This window comes from Pseudopipra pipra, chromosome 2 (genome assembly GCF_036250125.1).
Source record: "Pseudopipra pipra isolate bDixPip1 chromosome 2, bDixPip1.hap1, whole genome shotgun sequence".
Lineage (NCBI taxonomy): Eukaryota > Metazoa > Chordata > Aves > Passeriformes > Pipridae > Pseudopipra > Pseudopipra pipra.
In genome coordinates this window covers 46,558,874-46,576,881 of record NC_087550.1, presented here as the reverse complement: position 1 = coordinate 46,576,881, position 18,008 = coordinate 46,558,874, and the positions used below count along the sequence as shown (strand labels likewise).

At 37.0% G+C, this 18,008-nt stretch overlaps 1 protein-coding gene across 2 annotated transcripts in view; it reads left to right on the top strand.

Moving 5' to 3' along the window:
• The window catches only part of MIPEP (mitochondrial intermediate peptidase), a 72,387-nt gene that overhangs the window by 17,775 nt on the left and 36,604 nt on the right, over positions 1 to 18,008 (top strand). For both annotated transcript variants that reach the window (XM_064645372.1, XM_064645370.1), the window contains exons 11-14: positions 11,388 to 11,541; positions 12,503 to 12,580; positions 13,588 to 13,792; positions 17,331 to 17,440. In XM_064645372.1, the coding sequence (XP_064501442.1) occupies positions 11,388 to 11,541; positions 12,503 to 12,580; positions 13,588 to 13,792; positions 17,331 to 17,440 (547 nt within the window). The remainder of the gene's footprint in view (positions 1 to 11,387; positions 11,542 to 12,502; positions 12,581 to 13,587; positions 13,793 to 17,330; positions 17,441 to 18,008) is intronic.

Here is an 18,008-nt window from a genome sequence, read left to right as displayed (position 1 = left end):
TTGCAGTATTAAATTATGTAGCTAAGGAATAGTGATGTTGTTTTCCTTGTTTGTTTTTTCCGTGGGAAAATAATGCTTTTAAAAAAACAAAGTGTTAGGTTTCATTTTATTTATTTATAAGATCAATAAATAATTTATTTTTTACTTCTTGTATCCTATTTTATGTTGCCTGTTTGCATCATGGAATGACAAAATGTATTTTCGAACAAGATATATTTACCTGTCTTGCATTTCTCTCTTTCTTAGGATTCTTTTTGTTTAGTAGATTAATTTTTTTTGTTCTTCAAGGGTTTTCCTGTTTTGGAAGAAATTTACTTTTAGCTTTATGTCTTTTACAGTAATGCCATGGTTATATTCATAATAGTGCTGTGCTCAGAGCATGGCTTATGTGTTTGTGTGTCATGTTTTGGGACTCAGTAGTAGTTTGTGGATTTCTATATTAGAAATTTCTCGTTTCTTCTGCTTAGTAGAATGTTTTTGTTGAAAGGGAAGGAAATGTATGCTTCGGGGTATATTTTTTGTACTGCTGTTGTTACTGTGGCTCTAGCTGATGTACAGACCCATAGTTTCCTATGTGTACATAAGATGCAAGTTATCTTTACAAATGTAGGTATAAAGAGACTGATTTCTGATATGTCAAACATGCAGCACTAAGGTTACAAGAGATATCAGATGAGACAGTGTCTGTGTCTGCTGGAAAAGATTTACTGTTTCTTCATTTGGTCTATACAACCATATTTGCAAACAGGAATGTTGGGACCGGAGGGAGCATTAGACGGTGTGATCCCTGATGAGATCTTGTACTTCCTCTTTAGTTCCCCAGATTTTGACCATCTACATCTGAAATGACACTGAAATTCATGACATATTTTTAATGTGTCTGTTTTATATTTGCATGTTGAATATTTTAAATGTATTTATATATTTTATCTTCTAAATATACATTTATTCTTTGTTGAAACAGGATTAAGGAAACAAATCCTTCATTAGATTTGTAGTAACTAATTTTGAGAGGCAGATATTTACTTCTGAGGAATGCAGGATGTCCCTATGGGTTCTGCTGAGTTCTAATGCCATTTGCTGTCCCAGCGTGTTGCCTTTATTGTCGGTCTGCTCCACAGCGTTACTGAGCGCTGCTGCTCTTCTGCAGCTGAACAGCAGGAGGCGCTCCAGGCTCAAGTCACAGAGTTCGGTTTCTCTGTAAATTCGGACACAACAATTTTACTGTGAGCTTTCACCAAGTCTTTTCCCTGGAAACTTGATCCTACTTCAAAAGTGTAAGCCTCCCATTAATGGTAACAGGATATTTTACTACTTTTTTTTTTTTTTTTTCCCCAAGACTATGTTAAGTAGCCTCTCTGGCTTTAGGCCCACACTCGCAAGAGTGTGATGTAGCTACAGTTTAAGCAGCAGGGAAAATACATGCCAGTATAAATGTACATTTAAGAGAAAAAGAAGACAAAAGTCTGAAATTCATGGTAGTAGAATCTTAGAACATACAGTAATTAGAAGAACCTCAAGAATTTTGGCAGGCTAAGAGTAATAAAACGGTGAATGCTAGAACATGCTTCAGTGTCTAACGAGTAAGAAGATGTCTAATATGTATATTATAAAAATAATAATGTTGAGTTTTAGTACAGACAAGTACGAAAGTATTAATTAAATCTCATTACTTCTCAGTAAGTGCAGCTGCAGTTATAAATAATTCTCAAGGCCCTGATCTTGCAAAGATGTGGCAGTCCTGCTGACTTCTTCCGGGTCAGAGGAAAAAACACAACAGGAAATTACCCTGAAAATGCTGGAAGAGATTTTTTGAGGTCAACTATTTGCCTTGAAGGTGCAATTGACTGTGCTTACACCACTTCTGAGAGAGATACAGAACTGTTCTTGAGAACTGTTGGTGTGAGCTTAGTGTATTTGGTATTAATTCCTGTTTCCCTAACCTGTGGTTCTTACCAGGCTGGGTTGACTTCACTGGCTATAATTCACTGTTGGGATTTTGGCAAAATGTCCCAGATTTTATTCAACTTGCAGGTGGGATGTGCTTGCAGGATATTGGGTTCTTTGCTAGTCCATTTCTTTGGGACTTCAGAAAGAAGACCAGCTTTAGGGATGAGAGATCAGTACCAAAATAAGCCAGTTTCCTGATGTGTAGGAAAGAGAAGCCATCACGGCAACTGTGGGCATTTTGGATGGTGAGGTAGCTAAACAGAAATTAGAAATAACTCACCTCCTTTCTTCTTGGGACTGTTCATAGGCTTCAGGAGAGAGTGGGCATCACTTTCATTTTTTTTAGAGGGATAGGTTTAATACCAAGGTATGAAAAGATGAACGGATGTTTCTCAAGATCCTAAAAGCTTCAGCTAACGTTGAGATTTGCAAGTTACTAGTAAAGAAACTTGTTCATGGCTGCTTTTTGTTAAATTATTTTTAGTTCTATGAAAAAAGTGTTGTTTGTTGGGAACACCATGTGGAAAAATAGCCTTTGTGGAATATGTGAGAAAACCGTCACTCTGTTCAATTTGAAAGCTGAAGTGGAAAATTAATACAAAATTTAAAAAAAACCAGGAAATCTTTCAATCAAAGCACTCAAAGAGGAGGATAACTTTCTATAACAATCTGTTTATAAGAAAGGGAAGGCATGCCCTCTGTTAAATCATCTAATGTGGGTGCAGAAAGTCCATTTAACTTACCAGTCACTAAAGGTAGTGGACTAAGCTTTCTGAAGGAAAGCCCAAAAGTTGCTAAAAAGGATTACTTTGAAGCAGAATTCAAGTTTCAAGAATTATTTCTTTATTCAAAACATTGTGGAAGGACAAAGAAATTGTTGCTGATGTGAAAACTAAGTCAAATCTAAAAATTGTGTACAGTTTCGATACCAATATTCTAAATTACCCCTTGATCTCCTCCAAAATATTCTATGAAGTACACTTAACAGAAAGAAAAAAGGAATGTGAAATACAGGTGCTAGTTTATGGTTGATGAGAGTACAAAGTCTTTCTATTATTATTATTATTGTTATTATTTTTAAGAAATCCAGAGTCTTCTATAAATCATGGTGAAGAATATCCCTTCAGGTAAAGAATTAAATTTCAGAGTCTGGCAGGTAATGAAAATTGGAAGGGATTTTCCTTGTCTTGATCTCTTTAAGTTAACCTGAGGGGTTCATCTCACTTTTATCTTCCACTAACAAGATTTTTTCAAGTTTCTTTGGAAGTTTTGACAGGATCTGTTTTATTAGAGATAGTTAACTTAGTGTTCTATGTTTCTGTGGATATCAACAGGATAATAATTTTTCTCAAAAAAAAAAAGTCAGAGTATATCAGGGACTACATTTAATAGCCATTGAGAAGAATTCTTGACAAGCAACTCATTTACAGTTGTTAAGAGTCTGAATGCTCATGTTCTGAAGAATGGTGATCCTGACTCAAATATCCCTAATGTCCAAGTTTATAAAAAGCATTCTTAATAGAATAGATGAAAGTCATGCTACACAAAATAGTCCTAGCTTCCTTCCAAACATAGAGCTTAAATGAAAGTGATTTTAGAAGTCTGCATTTTATTTAGACTCAGTGAAGTCATACAAGCTTAGAAATAATTATTTATAATCACATACTACATCTTTGTTCTTCACAGGGACACAACCTTTTTGTTTGAAGCCTGCTGTTCTTGAAGAGTAACCAAACCTCATTGTGTCAGTTAACTTCTTTTCAAAATTGTTTTTTAAATTGGTTTGGCTACTTTACTTCTCTTAAAAGTAGCACAGGGCTGTACACTGTAAAAGTAAGTTGTTTGGATTTTTTAAATGTAGTTAATCCTTCAATATAAAGCAGGAATTTTTTACATCAAAGAAACTACTGTTTTCTTTGATATTTCTACTTTCTTTAGGAGGGTACTGAGATTTCTCTTTGTAAAGTTTCTGAGCTCACATTCTGACATAAAGTATATGAAAAAATGTTCATTCTGTTCTGGGCTTCGTTATAAATACAAATGCATTGCTGTTTGAAATCAGATGTTCAGAGTGAATTAAGTTAGTGGAATATATTTTAAGAAAAAGTGAATGCAGAGCAAATTTCTTTTGTTCATTTTTATGCATCTCAGTTTTTCACAGTTTTGGACATTTAGGCATGAGGGATATGCAATTCTACAGGAGAAACAAAATAATTTAAGATTCATTATTACAATAAAAGGGACTGATTTAAACCTTGACTTTTATCTTCTTTTTTTTTTAAGTTAAAGTAACTAACTGAAAGTTTGGCACAGAAGAAAGTTATTCTTTTCCACTGTAGATGGGTTCATGTATATATTTGTTGATGCTGTTTCTGATTTGTGCAGAGGGAGTGTGTACTGATGTCCATTTTTTAAAAAAATAAACGTTATATGATATTTCCTACATTGAAACTAAAAACAGTCTTTTTTTTTTTTTCTGATATGTAGCCATGTACAAGTTGTCCTGATTTCAGGAAGTCATCTTATGGATTAATAATTGTGTTTTCTGGAGTGTATGTCTGTAGCAGAAGTTTTGATATTTCCTTTTCCTGCTCTTCCAGAACTACATTCAGATCCTTTAGGTTTCATTTAAGGACTTAAGAAAATTTACATGCTTATCCTTTTGAGATTCAACTACACAACATGCAGTCCAGTCAGGGAAGCCAAAGTTCCAGAGAGAAACAAGAGCTCATAGCTAAGCTCAAACCTTCTGCTAGATACCTCTAGTTGGTACCTTATTAAGCCTGAAAGTATTGTAATATTTGTGTCTCCCTTTCTCTGGTGACATAGGCATCCTAAGGTGCCTATTTGAAGCGTCTGAATCACCTTCCTGGGGCCCAGAACTCCCATCTTAAGTGAAAGGATATCCAGACAGGATGTTTGATTCTTGCCTTGGATTACTTAGCCGACCTGAATCCTTTTTCTTAGGAATTGCTGTAACCATGTTTCCATGTGTTTGTGGGCTTTGGAGATGATAGTATAGTGTTTTGCTAGAGACACTACTATGCCATGTGCGTGATCCTCTGCACTGAATTCTGTCTGTCTGCTCTTCTGGAACAGTAAGCAAGCTGCAAATTACAGCATACAAGAAAATCTCTTCCAGCACTTCTTTGCAGTATTTGTCATCACTAAATGGAGCTCCAGCTGGTTTCCAATGCAGGTTTTAACTGTCTGTCTCCAGAACATTAACCTTTCTGGCTAGTATCAGTAACCCTTAGCAGACATTTTCCTGGTAGCAGAGTGCCTGTTAGCATAGTTCAGTATGGGTCATGATAATTTCCCTTCTGATTTCTGTTCCCAAAAATACTTGAATGCATTTCCTGTTGGAGATAAAATTGTAACTTGCCTGAATAAATGTGGAGGGTGTTTGCCAAAGAGTGTGCTCATATTAAAGCAGCTGCTTCTTGCAGTTTTATTTCAGTTTTTTACTATTTATTTTAAATAGAAGACACGAAGCTGTACAACTATTCAAGCTCACAATTGACAGCAGCTTGAAAATCATGCATAAAGTGATTCTTAGAATGGTTGTTGCTTTAACATGTCATATAATAAAAATAATTATATGCTCAGTAGGATCATGAACAGTTATTAACATGTAGATTATGAAGATTGGTTTGCTCTGACTAGTGAGCATTTCAGGGGCAGGCTAAACTGTAGGAGTTTGGAAACTCTGCTCCTTCTTATGTAGGGTCAGTCACTATCAGATAATTAATGAACTGAAGTTTTTGTCCTTTCATTCTGTTGACAGAGAAGTAATGTGCAGTGGAATCACAGAATTGTTATGGTTGGAAGAGACCTCTGGAGATATCTAGTCCGACCCTCCTGCCAAGGCAGGAATACCTTGGTTTTGGTAGGGTGTTGTTGAGAGGTTTTTGTGTGCATTTACAAATACACTTGGTTTTACATTTGAAAAAAAAAAAAAAGAAAAAAACGATCAAAGGAGGACCATACACCTGGGATAGAAGATGGTGAACTCTGAGTTTTCCCTTTAGCTTCAGGAAAAATTCATTTTAGTCTTGGATCAGCCCTCAGAAAGGCTTTGCATCCTACACAGACAAGCTCTATCTTGGTTACAGGGCAATTTAAACTGCTAAAAGAGTATATTGATAGAAGTCTTCATCTTGAAGGTTTATGTGGTCTTTTAGATAATCTGGCCCAGGTCAGAGCACGTCATGAAGATACAACCCAGACCCTTTAACAGCATAAGAAATTTCATTCAAAGAGCTGAGGGAAGAAAAGTTTGGATTACTGTCACAGTTGCAGTCCTCCATTGCTGCCAAAAAGTTGTGCTACCATGTTTTCAGATGGGTATGAATTTGAGCACTGAAATACTGTGCCTGTGAAATGTTGTGTTCTTGCAGTTTCACTGAGGTGATGAAGTTGTAAGTGAGGTTGGGAAATCATAGCTAACAGATGCTTTTTTCTTGTCATCTGGAAACAATGAAGTTGCTAGTGGCTGCTACCGTTTGAGTGCCTGGAATCAACCAAGAATCTTCAATAAGGGAACGTCTAGTTTGTAAACTCTTCCAAATACTTTTCCACCCACACCCATGTGCCAGATTTAAGTTTTGCGGATCTAGTAGAGATTGCAGGAATTCCTGTTCTGTTCATTGAGTATTCTTATTTTTGGGAAAGATTCAAGTCTTTTAAATTAATTTCTTCCCTTTTCCCCCTTGTCCTCTAATCTTATCTAGTGTTACACTTTTCATTTTGCAGTAGCATTAAATCGTGAAGGTGAGGGCTCAGAAAAGAGTCAGTCACATGCTTGCTCTTGCCACTGAAAGGCAAGATCATCTATTAATAATAATTCTGGGAACTGAGTTTTTGGTTATAGGACATCAACTTCAGATAGCTGAGGTTTTGGCTGATTGCTATTCCTAAGTAAGCCCAAAGAGAAAGTTTTCCTGGAATCAGTGCAAGTTTGGGGTTAGGCTTTCTTCAATTATGGTTGGTCTTACTTAATTTGTGAAGACAGAGTTCATGTATGTATGAGGTAGGACCAAATTCAACACTTGGCAATTGAATCCGTGTTTTGGTGTCTGGGCTGATCACTGCTTAGTGGGTATAGACTGGTATTAGACAAAGAGTTTTGAAGATGTATTACACACTTCCTGGAGCTTTTTCTTTTTTAGTACCCAGTACTCATTTTGAAGTATTATTGATTATTATCATCTGATTTTGATAATTGCTTTATAGTATCATTTTAACCCCTTTCTCCATAACTCTGATGACATTGCACTGGCCAGCAAACAAATAAAAAATGGATGCCAGATAATGAGTGTAATAATTACTGCTGACTGCTGTCAGGTGTGTCCAAAAGTAATTTAAAAATCAGTTTTGTCTCATAAGACGCTAGTGATATTTGAGGATTTTTCAGTATCTTAAGCTTTAATCTTGTTTGCACACTGATGTGATAGGCAAGGCAGAAATGGACAATTAAGTGAGATGAGAACCAGAAACATTATTTTGTTTTGGCATTCTGTATAAAAAAAAGTTGCTTTTCAAATTTTTTTTTTGATTTTCCGTTGGCAAGAGGAACATTAACACACATCTTTCATTAGATGTGGGAGAGGTTTGATCCTGACAGTCTTCTACCAGAAGAGGCTTATATTAACTGTGTGCAGTTTCTACTAAAGTGGTTGTTTAGTCAGGACCTCATTGTACTCAAAATGTCAAGATTGTGACATCTTCGAACATCAGCTAGAATAGGGGACTAGTTTCTCTGGGGAGTCTGCCTTAAGGCATTATAGTCTGTTACTGCTATTTTTATGCGTGGATGGATAAGTATCATGCTTTTTTCAAAAGACAAAACTATTACAGACTGATTTCCCCTCCACTCCCCTCACTTTGGATAGTGACAGTGTATTAGAAAATACCTATCAGAAAGCCTTCTTCTCATCCTCATTATCGTGGGATAAGTTCATGGGGACAATGTACATGTTAAAGGAGTGCTAAGAATGAGGAAGAAGTGATCTTCTCCCTCTAATACACTACTATCAGCTCTTCTATCCATGAAGAAATATCATTGCTTTCTCCTGCTGGTATGTATCGGTGTTTCTGACAGAAACAAAATGAAAAGTAGTTTCAGAGTTTTTTTTCCTTCACCCCTCCAGCAAACACATTAGTTCAGTATTTCAACTGAATGCGTTAATCCTTTGCAGTCAGCAGGAAATGTTGTCCTCCTCTGATAAAGCTGGAATCTATCTCATACTGCAGCTGTGTGTTCTTAGTCCTAGGCTACATATAACAACTTCACAGAATAGTTAAGGTTTGAAGGGAGCTCTGGAGGTTGTCTGGTCCAACGTCCAGCTAAAGCAGAGTCCCATAGAGCTTGGTGTCCAGGATCATGTCCAGACAGCTTTTCGATATCTCCAAGTAGTAAGACTCCACAGTCTCTAGGAGTAACCTGTGCCACTGTTCAGTCGCCCTCGCTGGAAAAAAATTGTTTCCTGATGTTAAGATGAAACCTCTCATATTTCAATCTGTGCCCATTGTCTTTGGTTCTGTCACTGGGCACCACTAAGAAGAGCCTGACTCTGTCCTCTTTGTACCCTCCCTTCAGAAATATATACTCCTTAATAATAAGATCCCTCTGAGCCTTATCTTCTCCAGGCTTAATAGTCCCAGATCTTTTAGCCTTTCCTCATAGGAGAGACACACCAGGCCCTCAGTCATCTCAGTGGGCCTTTGTTGCATTCTCTCCTGTATGTCCATGTCTCTCTTGTGCTGAGGAGACCAGCACTGGACACAGCACTCCAGCCTGACAGTGCTGAGTAGAGCAGAAGGATCACCTCCCTAGACCTGCTGGCTGTGCACTTCCTAATGCACCCAGGATACCATTCTTTGTGGCAAGGAACCATTGCTGGCTTATGTTCAACTTGGTGTCCACGAGGATGCCCAGGACATTTTCTGCAAAACTGCTTTCTTGCTGGATGTCCCCCAGCATATACTGGTGCCAGGGGTTGTTCCTTCCCAGGTGCAGGACTTTGTACTTCTCCTTTTGAACTTCAGGACGTTCCTGTCAGCACATTTATCCAAGCTGTCAAGATCCCACTGGATGGCACCATGAGCCTCTGGTAAATCAGCCAATTTGGTGGACAGTTTGATTGACACCCAGTTTGGTGTCATCTGCCAATGACTAGACAGGACTGGACCCAGTACTGGCCCCTGGAGTGTACTGCTGGTTACTGGCCTCCAACCTTTGTGCTATTGATCATCATACTGCTATGTAGGATGATGGTATCAAATGTGACAGGTGTGGTATCAAGTGATGTGACAAAAAGCAGTCCTTGACTATTATGGAAGTTCTTATGATTTGCTGCTAAAAGAAGGGTCATTTTTGCAGGTCTTGTAGTCTGTATGCAGGGAGAGCTTCAGAGTAGAATCAGGAGGGCTGAAGCACTTAGTGGTGGGTTTAAGTTTTCATGTAACAATCTGGGCAGAAGGTGATCAGAGGGTGATTCTGTAAGAGTCTGGAGACATCTGCTAAAGTTTTCAAAAAAACGCCACTCTTGAAGGAGCTGCAATACTGAGGACTTGCTGACTTAAAAATTCTCCAGATATTCAGCACATACCCTGTAATTCTGTACTTCTGGGGGGGCTTTGTGTGTGAATCAGTGTCCTCTGTACTCCAAATGTCTGTGGCTTATATGGAAATGAACTCATCTCTTCTGCTTTCTTTTAGAGACTTGCTTACAGTCTTTTAATCTAACTTGATCTAAACTGATTTGTATCATGCTTCTTTCCGTTCTTTTGGTGTAATGACTTTCTGAGTAAGAAGGAAAACGTGTGTATGGAAGCATGCAAAGTGCGAATTCAAGTGTTGCTATGCATCTAGAAGTGTGTCAGTATAGTAGAGGCAAAATCTGCTTTATTTTTTATGTTCTAGTAAAGTAGAATGGAATACACTGGCTTTAGCTTCTTGCATTTGTAGTGTGAAAATAAGCAAAATCTTGTACCTTAACATGTCTGTGGCTTAGAGGAGTAACTCCACTTAGAGGAGTAACTCCACCCTGCTGTGCCTCGCAGTGCAGTGAAGCTGAGTAGTGAATCGTAGCTGCAGTTGTAAGCAGCACATTGGCAAATGCAGTATCCCCAGTGGGCTTCATTTTTAGGTCGTCTCTGTGTGGAAGTGGGAAGGAAGGAAGGATAGGTGAGTGAATAGGGACTAGCTGGCTCTTTCACAGCTGGTCGATAAGTCTTTTGATCATAGGCCATAAAACAGCATGGTTCTCGTCTTTGGTGTCCAGCCGTTGTAATCTAGCTGATGCTAGAAGCAAAGAAGCTAAGAAGCAAAAGCACAAGAGCGTGAAAGAAGATAGAAGGGAGTGACTGTGATTCTCTAGAGTTAAACAGTCTTTAGTCTTAGACTCCAGAAAATGGTGTAAATAACACTTGGACTTTGTATGTGAAATGAGGAGACAAGAACATTTTTGCCATTTGCAGTGCATGCAGGGCAAGCAGATTCCAGTTTTGATTTTGCTGTTGCCTCCAAAGAGTTGTATGGTCCTGAGCAGCTTGTGAAAGGTGTAAGTTTACAAAGCATTTGTCTGCTTGATACACTTGTAGTGTGTTTACTTTTTAGAGTCAGAGTCTCAGGGTGTTTGAGCCCACTTATAGGTTGCATACATCTCTGAACTACTTTTTGTTCATTCTCAGTTTATATGTGTGCATGCAGATGTATGGTGTCTTCCTTCCTATGATTGTCCTCTGCTCCAGTGTCTTGAACATAGTTGGTTGAGGACAGGCTCAGGAAGCTTGGCCATGTTTGAAATCCATGTCACATACTAAAATCTTCATGTGGCCCAAAGCTGCAAGATACTTTCTACATGGTTCAAGAGAGTCCCCAGAGCTTGGGGTGTGATTTGTGCATGGGAGGTGATTGTGTCTCCTTAGTGTTTCTATTGCTGAAAGAAATAGTGAAAGACAAGACTGCAGAGTCAGCAGTGCTTACCAGTTGGTTTCCTGCCCTAGCTGAGGATTTGGCTTACACCACAGCCAAAACCAGCTCGTTTTTCTGATCAGTCACACAGTGCAGCTTTGGCATGGGAAAGGCACTTGAGTGCCAGTGGCCTCTTGTGGATCAAAAGCCACAGCTTGGCCACCCATTGTATTACCATGGTCTGTTTAGCTACATGTTCACCACATTTCTGAAAATGATAGTCAACATCTGTTGAATTTGGTGTCCAAATTTGAGTATAAGAAAAGTCACGCTACTGTTAAGCGCTGTGCCATAACTAGCCTGTGACTTAGTTTCACTATTTGAAAAATAAAGCATGCCTAGTAAGGGCCTTGGGGCTGAATTAGTGTATTTTGTCACATCCTGTGGCTTGAAGGTGAAAATGGTGGTTTATGTAGCTCTGCTAACTGACTGATTTGGGATTCTTGTATTTCCTTAGGTACAACATTGATCCTGGCTTGTACTGTCCATTTTTCTCTCTTGGGGCATGCATGGAAGGTTTGAACTCTTTGTTCAGTCAGCTGTTAGGAATCTCCCTTTATGCTGAGCAGACAAAGAGAGGAGAGATTTGGTCTGAAGATGTTCGAAAGTTGGTAAGTATTCTTGTTCCCAGCATCTGAAACCAAAGGGAAGATAGACAAGGCAGTGCAAGGCAGCGTGTGCCTGTGAGCCAAGTCAAATTTTTTTTAAAAATTACTTGAGTACCTATCAAAAGGACAAACTAGTTGTCTAATTTTAGTTCAAGTTAGACCTCAGGGGCTTTATACTTTCTGAGTGTCTTTTGTATGTTTGGTATTTTATGAACTTCACAATATCTCTGTGTAGGGTGCCTGAATCAGAGGCAGTTTTTCTGTTTGGAGATTATTGCCGTACCTTTCAAGATGTCCTTTTGAATGAGCCCTGCTAGTTTTTTTAGTTTCAATTTGTAGATAACCATAGATGACTAGAATGCTGTAGGTGTGGATCCTAGCAGTCATGTGTCTTTGCCTCATTTTTTTAACTCTGTGTGTCATCTTTACTTTGTGATTGATTTTTATGCCTTTTATTTTTCTGCCCTCTTTTTAGGGGTGGGTGGAAATAAAAACTTGGGCAGTAACTTGGGCAATAACTTGCTCATCAAGTTCCCAGGTTCCCCTGTTGTCTTCCCTACATTTGTTGACTGCCAGATCTTCTCCACTGCTTTTCCACCTCCAGCCTCCAGCAAGAGCTGCTGTTCTTTATATCCTGTGGGTCAATTTTAATTACTCCTTACTCTTTCTATTTTTATATCCATGGTAAATTGGCTTCTGTTTGACATTTGAGGGCTGCTTTTAATACTGATCTGTGACTGATTAGTTTTGAGTGAAATGCAGAAATGTCTGTAGTTTGAGAGACAAGCTGTGAATTTTCTATATATAATTTTTTCAATTAAAATTGCCAACTGATTTTACATTAATTATTCCCAGTTCATTTGGCATTTATTAATTTTGAATCTTTGAATTAGAATATTGTGTCTTCAATTTACACATCTTATCAGTGCTTTCACTGTGGAAATGATACTCTTTTTTTCTTCAGGCTGTTGTTCATGAAACTGAAGGTTTACTAGGATACATCTATTGTGACTTCTTTCAACGACCTGATAAACCACATCAGGTAACATTTTTTATCTGATTTCAGTGTGGGTTTTATTTGAGTAATGAGTGTAGCATTAGTGCCATTTATGTTCAGTGTAAGTTTTTCGTAAAAGTTATCTTGATTTTAAAATAAATTAAATTTAAACAGGGAAAGTCTGTAGCTTGAAATGTGCTTTTAGGTAATATATTTTTTTGTGAGTAACCCTTCATTTAAAAAACATCACTCAGTAGGCTGAACTCAGACTCTTTGTGGTACAGAATAACAGGCACTATGAAATGTCACAGAACTCTGTTTAGAGAAATGGTAGATATTTAAACACCTATTTTCTGGTCTACTGTTCATAAGTAGGAACAATCTGAAATTTACACTCTCTAAAGGTGAAAGCTCGTAATGAAAACTAATTTTTATTCAAAATTCTACTTAAAACTGTAAATGGTTCTAACTTGTGGCTTGCTCACTATCTGATGCCAGTATACTTACTATATGATGCACTACAATACACACTTCACTCAGTAGAAGCATCTGCAAATTATCACCTTTAGTGAGGTGATGAGTGGACAAATTTTAAATCTACATTAGCTTAATGTACTGCTCTGTTTTGCTAATTTTTCACGATAGGAGTGCTGTGTGGTATTACGATAAAGAAGTTATTGCTGAAGAGTGAGAGGAAAACTTAATCTCTACATTATGGATTTGACACATCAGTAAATTTCTTTGAGCTTGTGATATTTTTTTAGAAAAACTGAGAGGTTTTGATAATTCTAAAAAACAGTATTTTCTAAGAGCAACATGGTGTTTTCTTTATGGAATAAAGTAATTTCCATATAAATTTGAAACAGATAATAAAGATGGAGAAACAGTGAGCTGCTATTGAACAACACTCAGTGATCATTGAATTCTACTTGTGTAACTGAGTATATGGTTAGATTTAACAATTTAGGTTTAATTTAATAATTTAATAATTGTTTTAATATCATTGATATAATGACATTGGCTGTCCATATGTTTGCGTTTATTTTGAAAAGGATTGTCACTTTACAGTTCGAGGAGGAAGGCTAAGGGAAAATGGAGAGTACCAGCTACCTGTTGTTGTTCTTATGCTTAGCCTTCCCCATTCAACAAGGGGTGCACCAACACTATTAAGTCCTGGCATGATGGAGAATCTCTTCCATGAAATGGGACATGCTATGCATTCTATGCTGGGAAGAACTCGGTACCAGCACGTCACTGGTAAGAATGCTTTAACAGTGATTTTTTTTTTTGTTTTGTTTTAGTTAAATGTTTAATTTCCAGAAGAAAAGAGTGGATTAAAAAAAAAATCAGAACAAAACAAGAAAAAAAAGAGTACGAACTAGCAATGGTTGAGTCATGCGGATAGTTCTACACCTTTGAAGACTTGAAAATGCAGTATCAGGTCCTCAGATATTATCTAAAATCAACCAAACAACTCTTGAATATTATTCTTCTTCTAATAAGAATTAGGCATTTGCACCTCTTCTTTATGTGCTGTTGATCTTTGTTTTGTTGTTGGTACCCACTCTTGCAAGTTTGCCTTATGTGGCGTTTATAATTGTTGGAACACTTGGAGGATTGAAAATAGATTAAACTAAAGTTGTACGTGGGTTGGAAATGATTTAGGAAATCGAATGAAGAAGATTTAGTGAATTAGGTCTTGCAAAGAGCATACACTGGCAATATAGGAAAATCTGTAAAGCCAGGACTTTTCTAGTTGATTCTGATTAAAGCAAAACTGATACATTGAAAACATACTGTATTTGCAAGCATGACTAACTGGTGGGCCTTTTAGTCATACATGAGTGAACACAAATGAATATGCAATCACAGCTTACTGGATGCACAGGAAAGGAATATTGCCTTTTTTAATTTAGGCTCCTTTCTCAAGTAGTGGCAGTGAGTGTATTGGCTGACAGGTTGCTGGCTTCTATAGCCTTCTGCAGTTGTGGCAAATGGGTCCAAGACGTGCTGGCTAAGGCTGCTTGGCATGCTACTTTTTTTGGCTGTGGACAGCTTGGTATATTCTTTTCTATAACAGTATGCTGAAAATCCCAAGTGCAGTGGACATTTACTTATTAAAAAACCCACAACTGAACAGATGCGATTGCAGCTTCCTTGTCTGAAGAATTTTTTTTAATGTTTTACTATTTTTACATTAGGCTAACGATACAAAGGGGTGTCCATGGTACAGTTAATATTTTGTCAATACATACCTCTGCACCCAGAGGCAAAAGATACTTTTTTTTAAGTCTTCCACATAAAATTAAAATATGCTGAGCTGTTTCTGAGTATGTCTCTACTGGACGTGGTTAAAACAACTGAACACAGCATGCGCTCTTTCAGTATAAGCTCTGTGTAGTCCTTGGGACAGTTAAGGACCCTCCCCCACTGCTTCCACTCATATAGCCTTGCTCATCTTGACCTACAGGAGTAGTTAGATGCCCAAAGTAACTGCTTTGGTGAGAGTTCTCCTGTGCTGAATCATGTATCTGCATGTCAAAGTCTTAAAGGGGCAGGAAATGGCTAATTTTGAGGCCTCGGACTTTCCAGGAGCCCCTGTGTATGGTTTCAGTGTTGCCTTAGCTCCAGGCAGTCCTGTATCCCAGAGGATTTAACTCAAGATCTAGCATTGCAAAAGCAGCATTGGAGGTCAGTGGTGTTCTTTCTTTCTGCAGAGAATCTTTTTTTTTTTTTTTTTTAGGATTTGGAATGCTTAGCAGTCAAAGGGCTCGTCCCAGGGATGTCTGTTAGGGGCCATCTCCTCTCATGAAACACTAGGGTGGCAAAGTATGGAAACAAGATGACTGCAGGCTATCGTGAGAACAAAAAAATTGACATTCTAGTTGAGATGAGATGAGATGAGTATTTGACATCTTTCCTGCTCTCTCCCACCTTCTTTTTCTGATTACATTCCCAAATATTCAGAAACCCATCCTACCCTCAGTGGGCCCAAAACTTGGATAATACTATATGTTTTTGACTTAAGATGTGCTTCTTTTTAAGCTAATCTTTCATTTTACCATATGCATTTATTGGTTGTTTCATGCATATGTATGTATAAGATTTTTCAAAATGTAGCCTTGAATTCCATTTCAGTTTATCATGCAGTATAGAATACCTACATTTGTTTTACAGGAGGGCTAACTTATCCCAGATAACTGCCCAACCTTTTACCTTTCTGATTTTCAGATAACATAAATCATGAGTTTCTTCAATGGTTATTAAAAGAATTGTTAAGGAGCACTGAGAAAGCATAAATACCTAGACTGGTGTAGTTTTGCAGGCTTTTGTCTTGGGACCTGCCTTGTTTTAGGCTTTTTAAAAATTATTTTCAAACAACAGCAAAAAAAGACCACTAATGAAGTGTGATGGCACAAAAGACGGATTGGGGTATTGCATAAGAGCTGAATGACTGGATACTAAAATCTTAGAAGTAAAATATAATTCAGAACTACACAGTGCACATCATGCATTTGCAGAGTACAAAGAGAATTTATGCTTGGATTTTTCAGCAGTAGTGGAGAAACAGAAGAACAGTTTTATGTAATGCAGAACTGCATGTAGCTAATGTGTCTGTGAAAGAGTCAAATGTGATTTGAAATTGCATTAGAGCTGTATGTAACAGCAGTACGTGTTAGAATGGTAAAGATACTGGTGAAACCTCATGCAATCTTGGGCATAGTTTTTGTGTCTCTAGGCTGAAGGTGAGTTCAATCTGAAGCAAGTACAGTGAAGAACTGCAGTGGATAGTTTTTTAGACTTTATCTTGCCTTTGGATAATGATGGCTCTTAGAAGATGTTTTCTCTCAATTTAGGAGGTAAAAAAGAGTGTGACAAATGCTGTTTATACTAAAGAGTAGTATTTGTCTGAAAACATTGAATATAAACATATTATAAATTAAGATTAAAAATTAGAGAAGGGTTTATGAAGATGAAAGGAGTGATTTTAAAAAATAGTCTTCAAAAAATAGTAAAAGCTTACATAGATTTAAGGCTGATTTTGAATGTTGATATTGTCTCTATCAGACAGGGATAGAGGTAATAACCCAGTGGGTCCATTATTAAAGCAACAACTTTTACATTGCTGACTTTAATACAGAAGTTAAAAATTCAACTTTGATTTGGTGATGTGTTATGCTTTTTAATAACTTCCATTGTGTAAGGTGCTGATAAAGATTAGCGTAAATAAAGTTTTTGGGAAAGTACTATTTGAAAATACTAAAATATTACCTCACTGCACTTACATAGAACATGTCTTCAATCTGCAAGATTGTTCCTTGAATGAATGACTTGGTGTTATAAAGTGAGGTTAATATAAAACATAAGTAAGCTCAGCAAACAGATGGAAGCTAAAAATTGTAACTGTGAATGGGATTAAGGCAGAGTTTTATTTACATTGTAGTTTAATTTAGGTTTAGGACACTTAAATAGATTTGGTGTTTCATGTAGGGCCAGTTTGGCTACAGTCTGGTTTAGTTTAAAAAGGGTGTGATCCAGAGCTTTATAAGGTGCCTCACCCAGCTGTTCAAATATTTTGTTTTACTTTGTGATTTATAGTAAAATGTGTAGGATTATAATGAAGCTTTTCTGGCAATATGTACAATAATGGAAATAAAATATTGACTTAATAAATGAAAGAACGTTAAAGTTCACCAAAAGTCCAAACTGAAAGTTGCAAAACCTTTTGGGAGAGTTAACTATTTGTGTTAATGAAAATAGCAAATGCTAATATGTACAATTATTCTACCTCTAGGGACCAGATGTCCTACTGATTTTGCTGAAGTTCCCTCAATTCTGATGGAGTACTTTGCAAATGACTATCGAGTGGTTAACCAGTTTGCAAGGCATTATAAAACAGGACAGGTAGGGAAATATAATGTGTAAAATATTGAAAATAGGAATTAATGTATTTAGGAAAAGAATAATATTTTCATGTGTAATTTATCAATAATGTTTAATGTAGAAATAAACAATGGATAGAAAATATTTTAATATTATAATTTCAGTTATTCAGAAAAAAATGTAAGTATTGTCATTGCAGAAAAGATAAATGTAATCTGCAAAAGAATACCAGATTCTTATATCCAAGGTTCAAATCACATACTTAAAAATTTCAGGCTTTTTTCTCTTACCTAGTGTAGTAGGTGAACAACTTCTGTGTGAATTATTTGAAATAATTTAATTACAGGTAAGTTATGACAAAAATAGGATTAATCACTGAACTCTCTAAAGTATATCTTAAAATAAAGCTCAGGTACCAAATCATGGACAAAAATGGAAAGGATCTGCAGTGTTTAAAAACTCCTATTTTTAACACAGTATGGGGTGGTGATTGAAATAGTTTGTGATGAAAACCATACTGCTCTATTTAGGATTAAATTAGGATTAGTTAGATTCCGTTAGATGCATTTTTAATGCATCTCTGCATTAA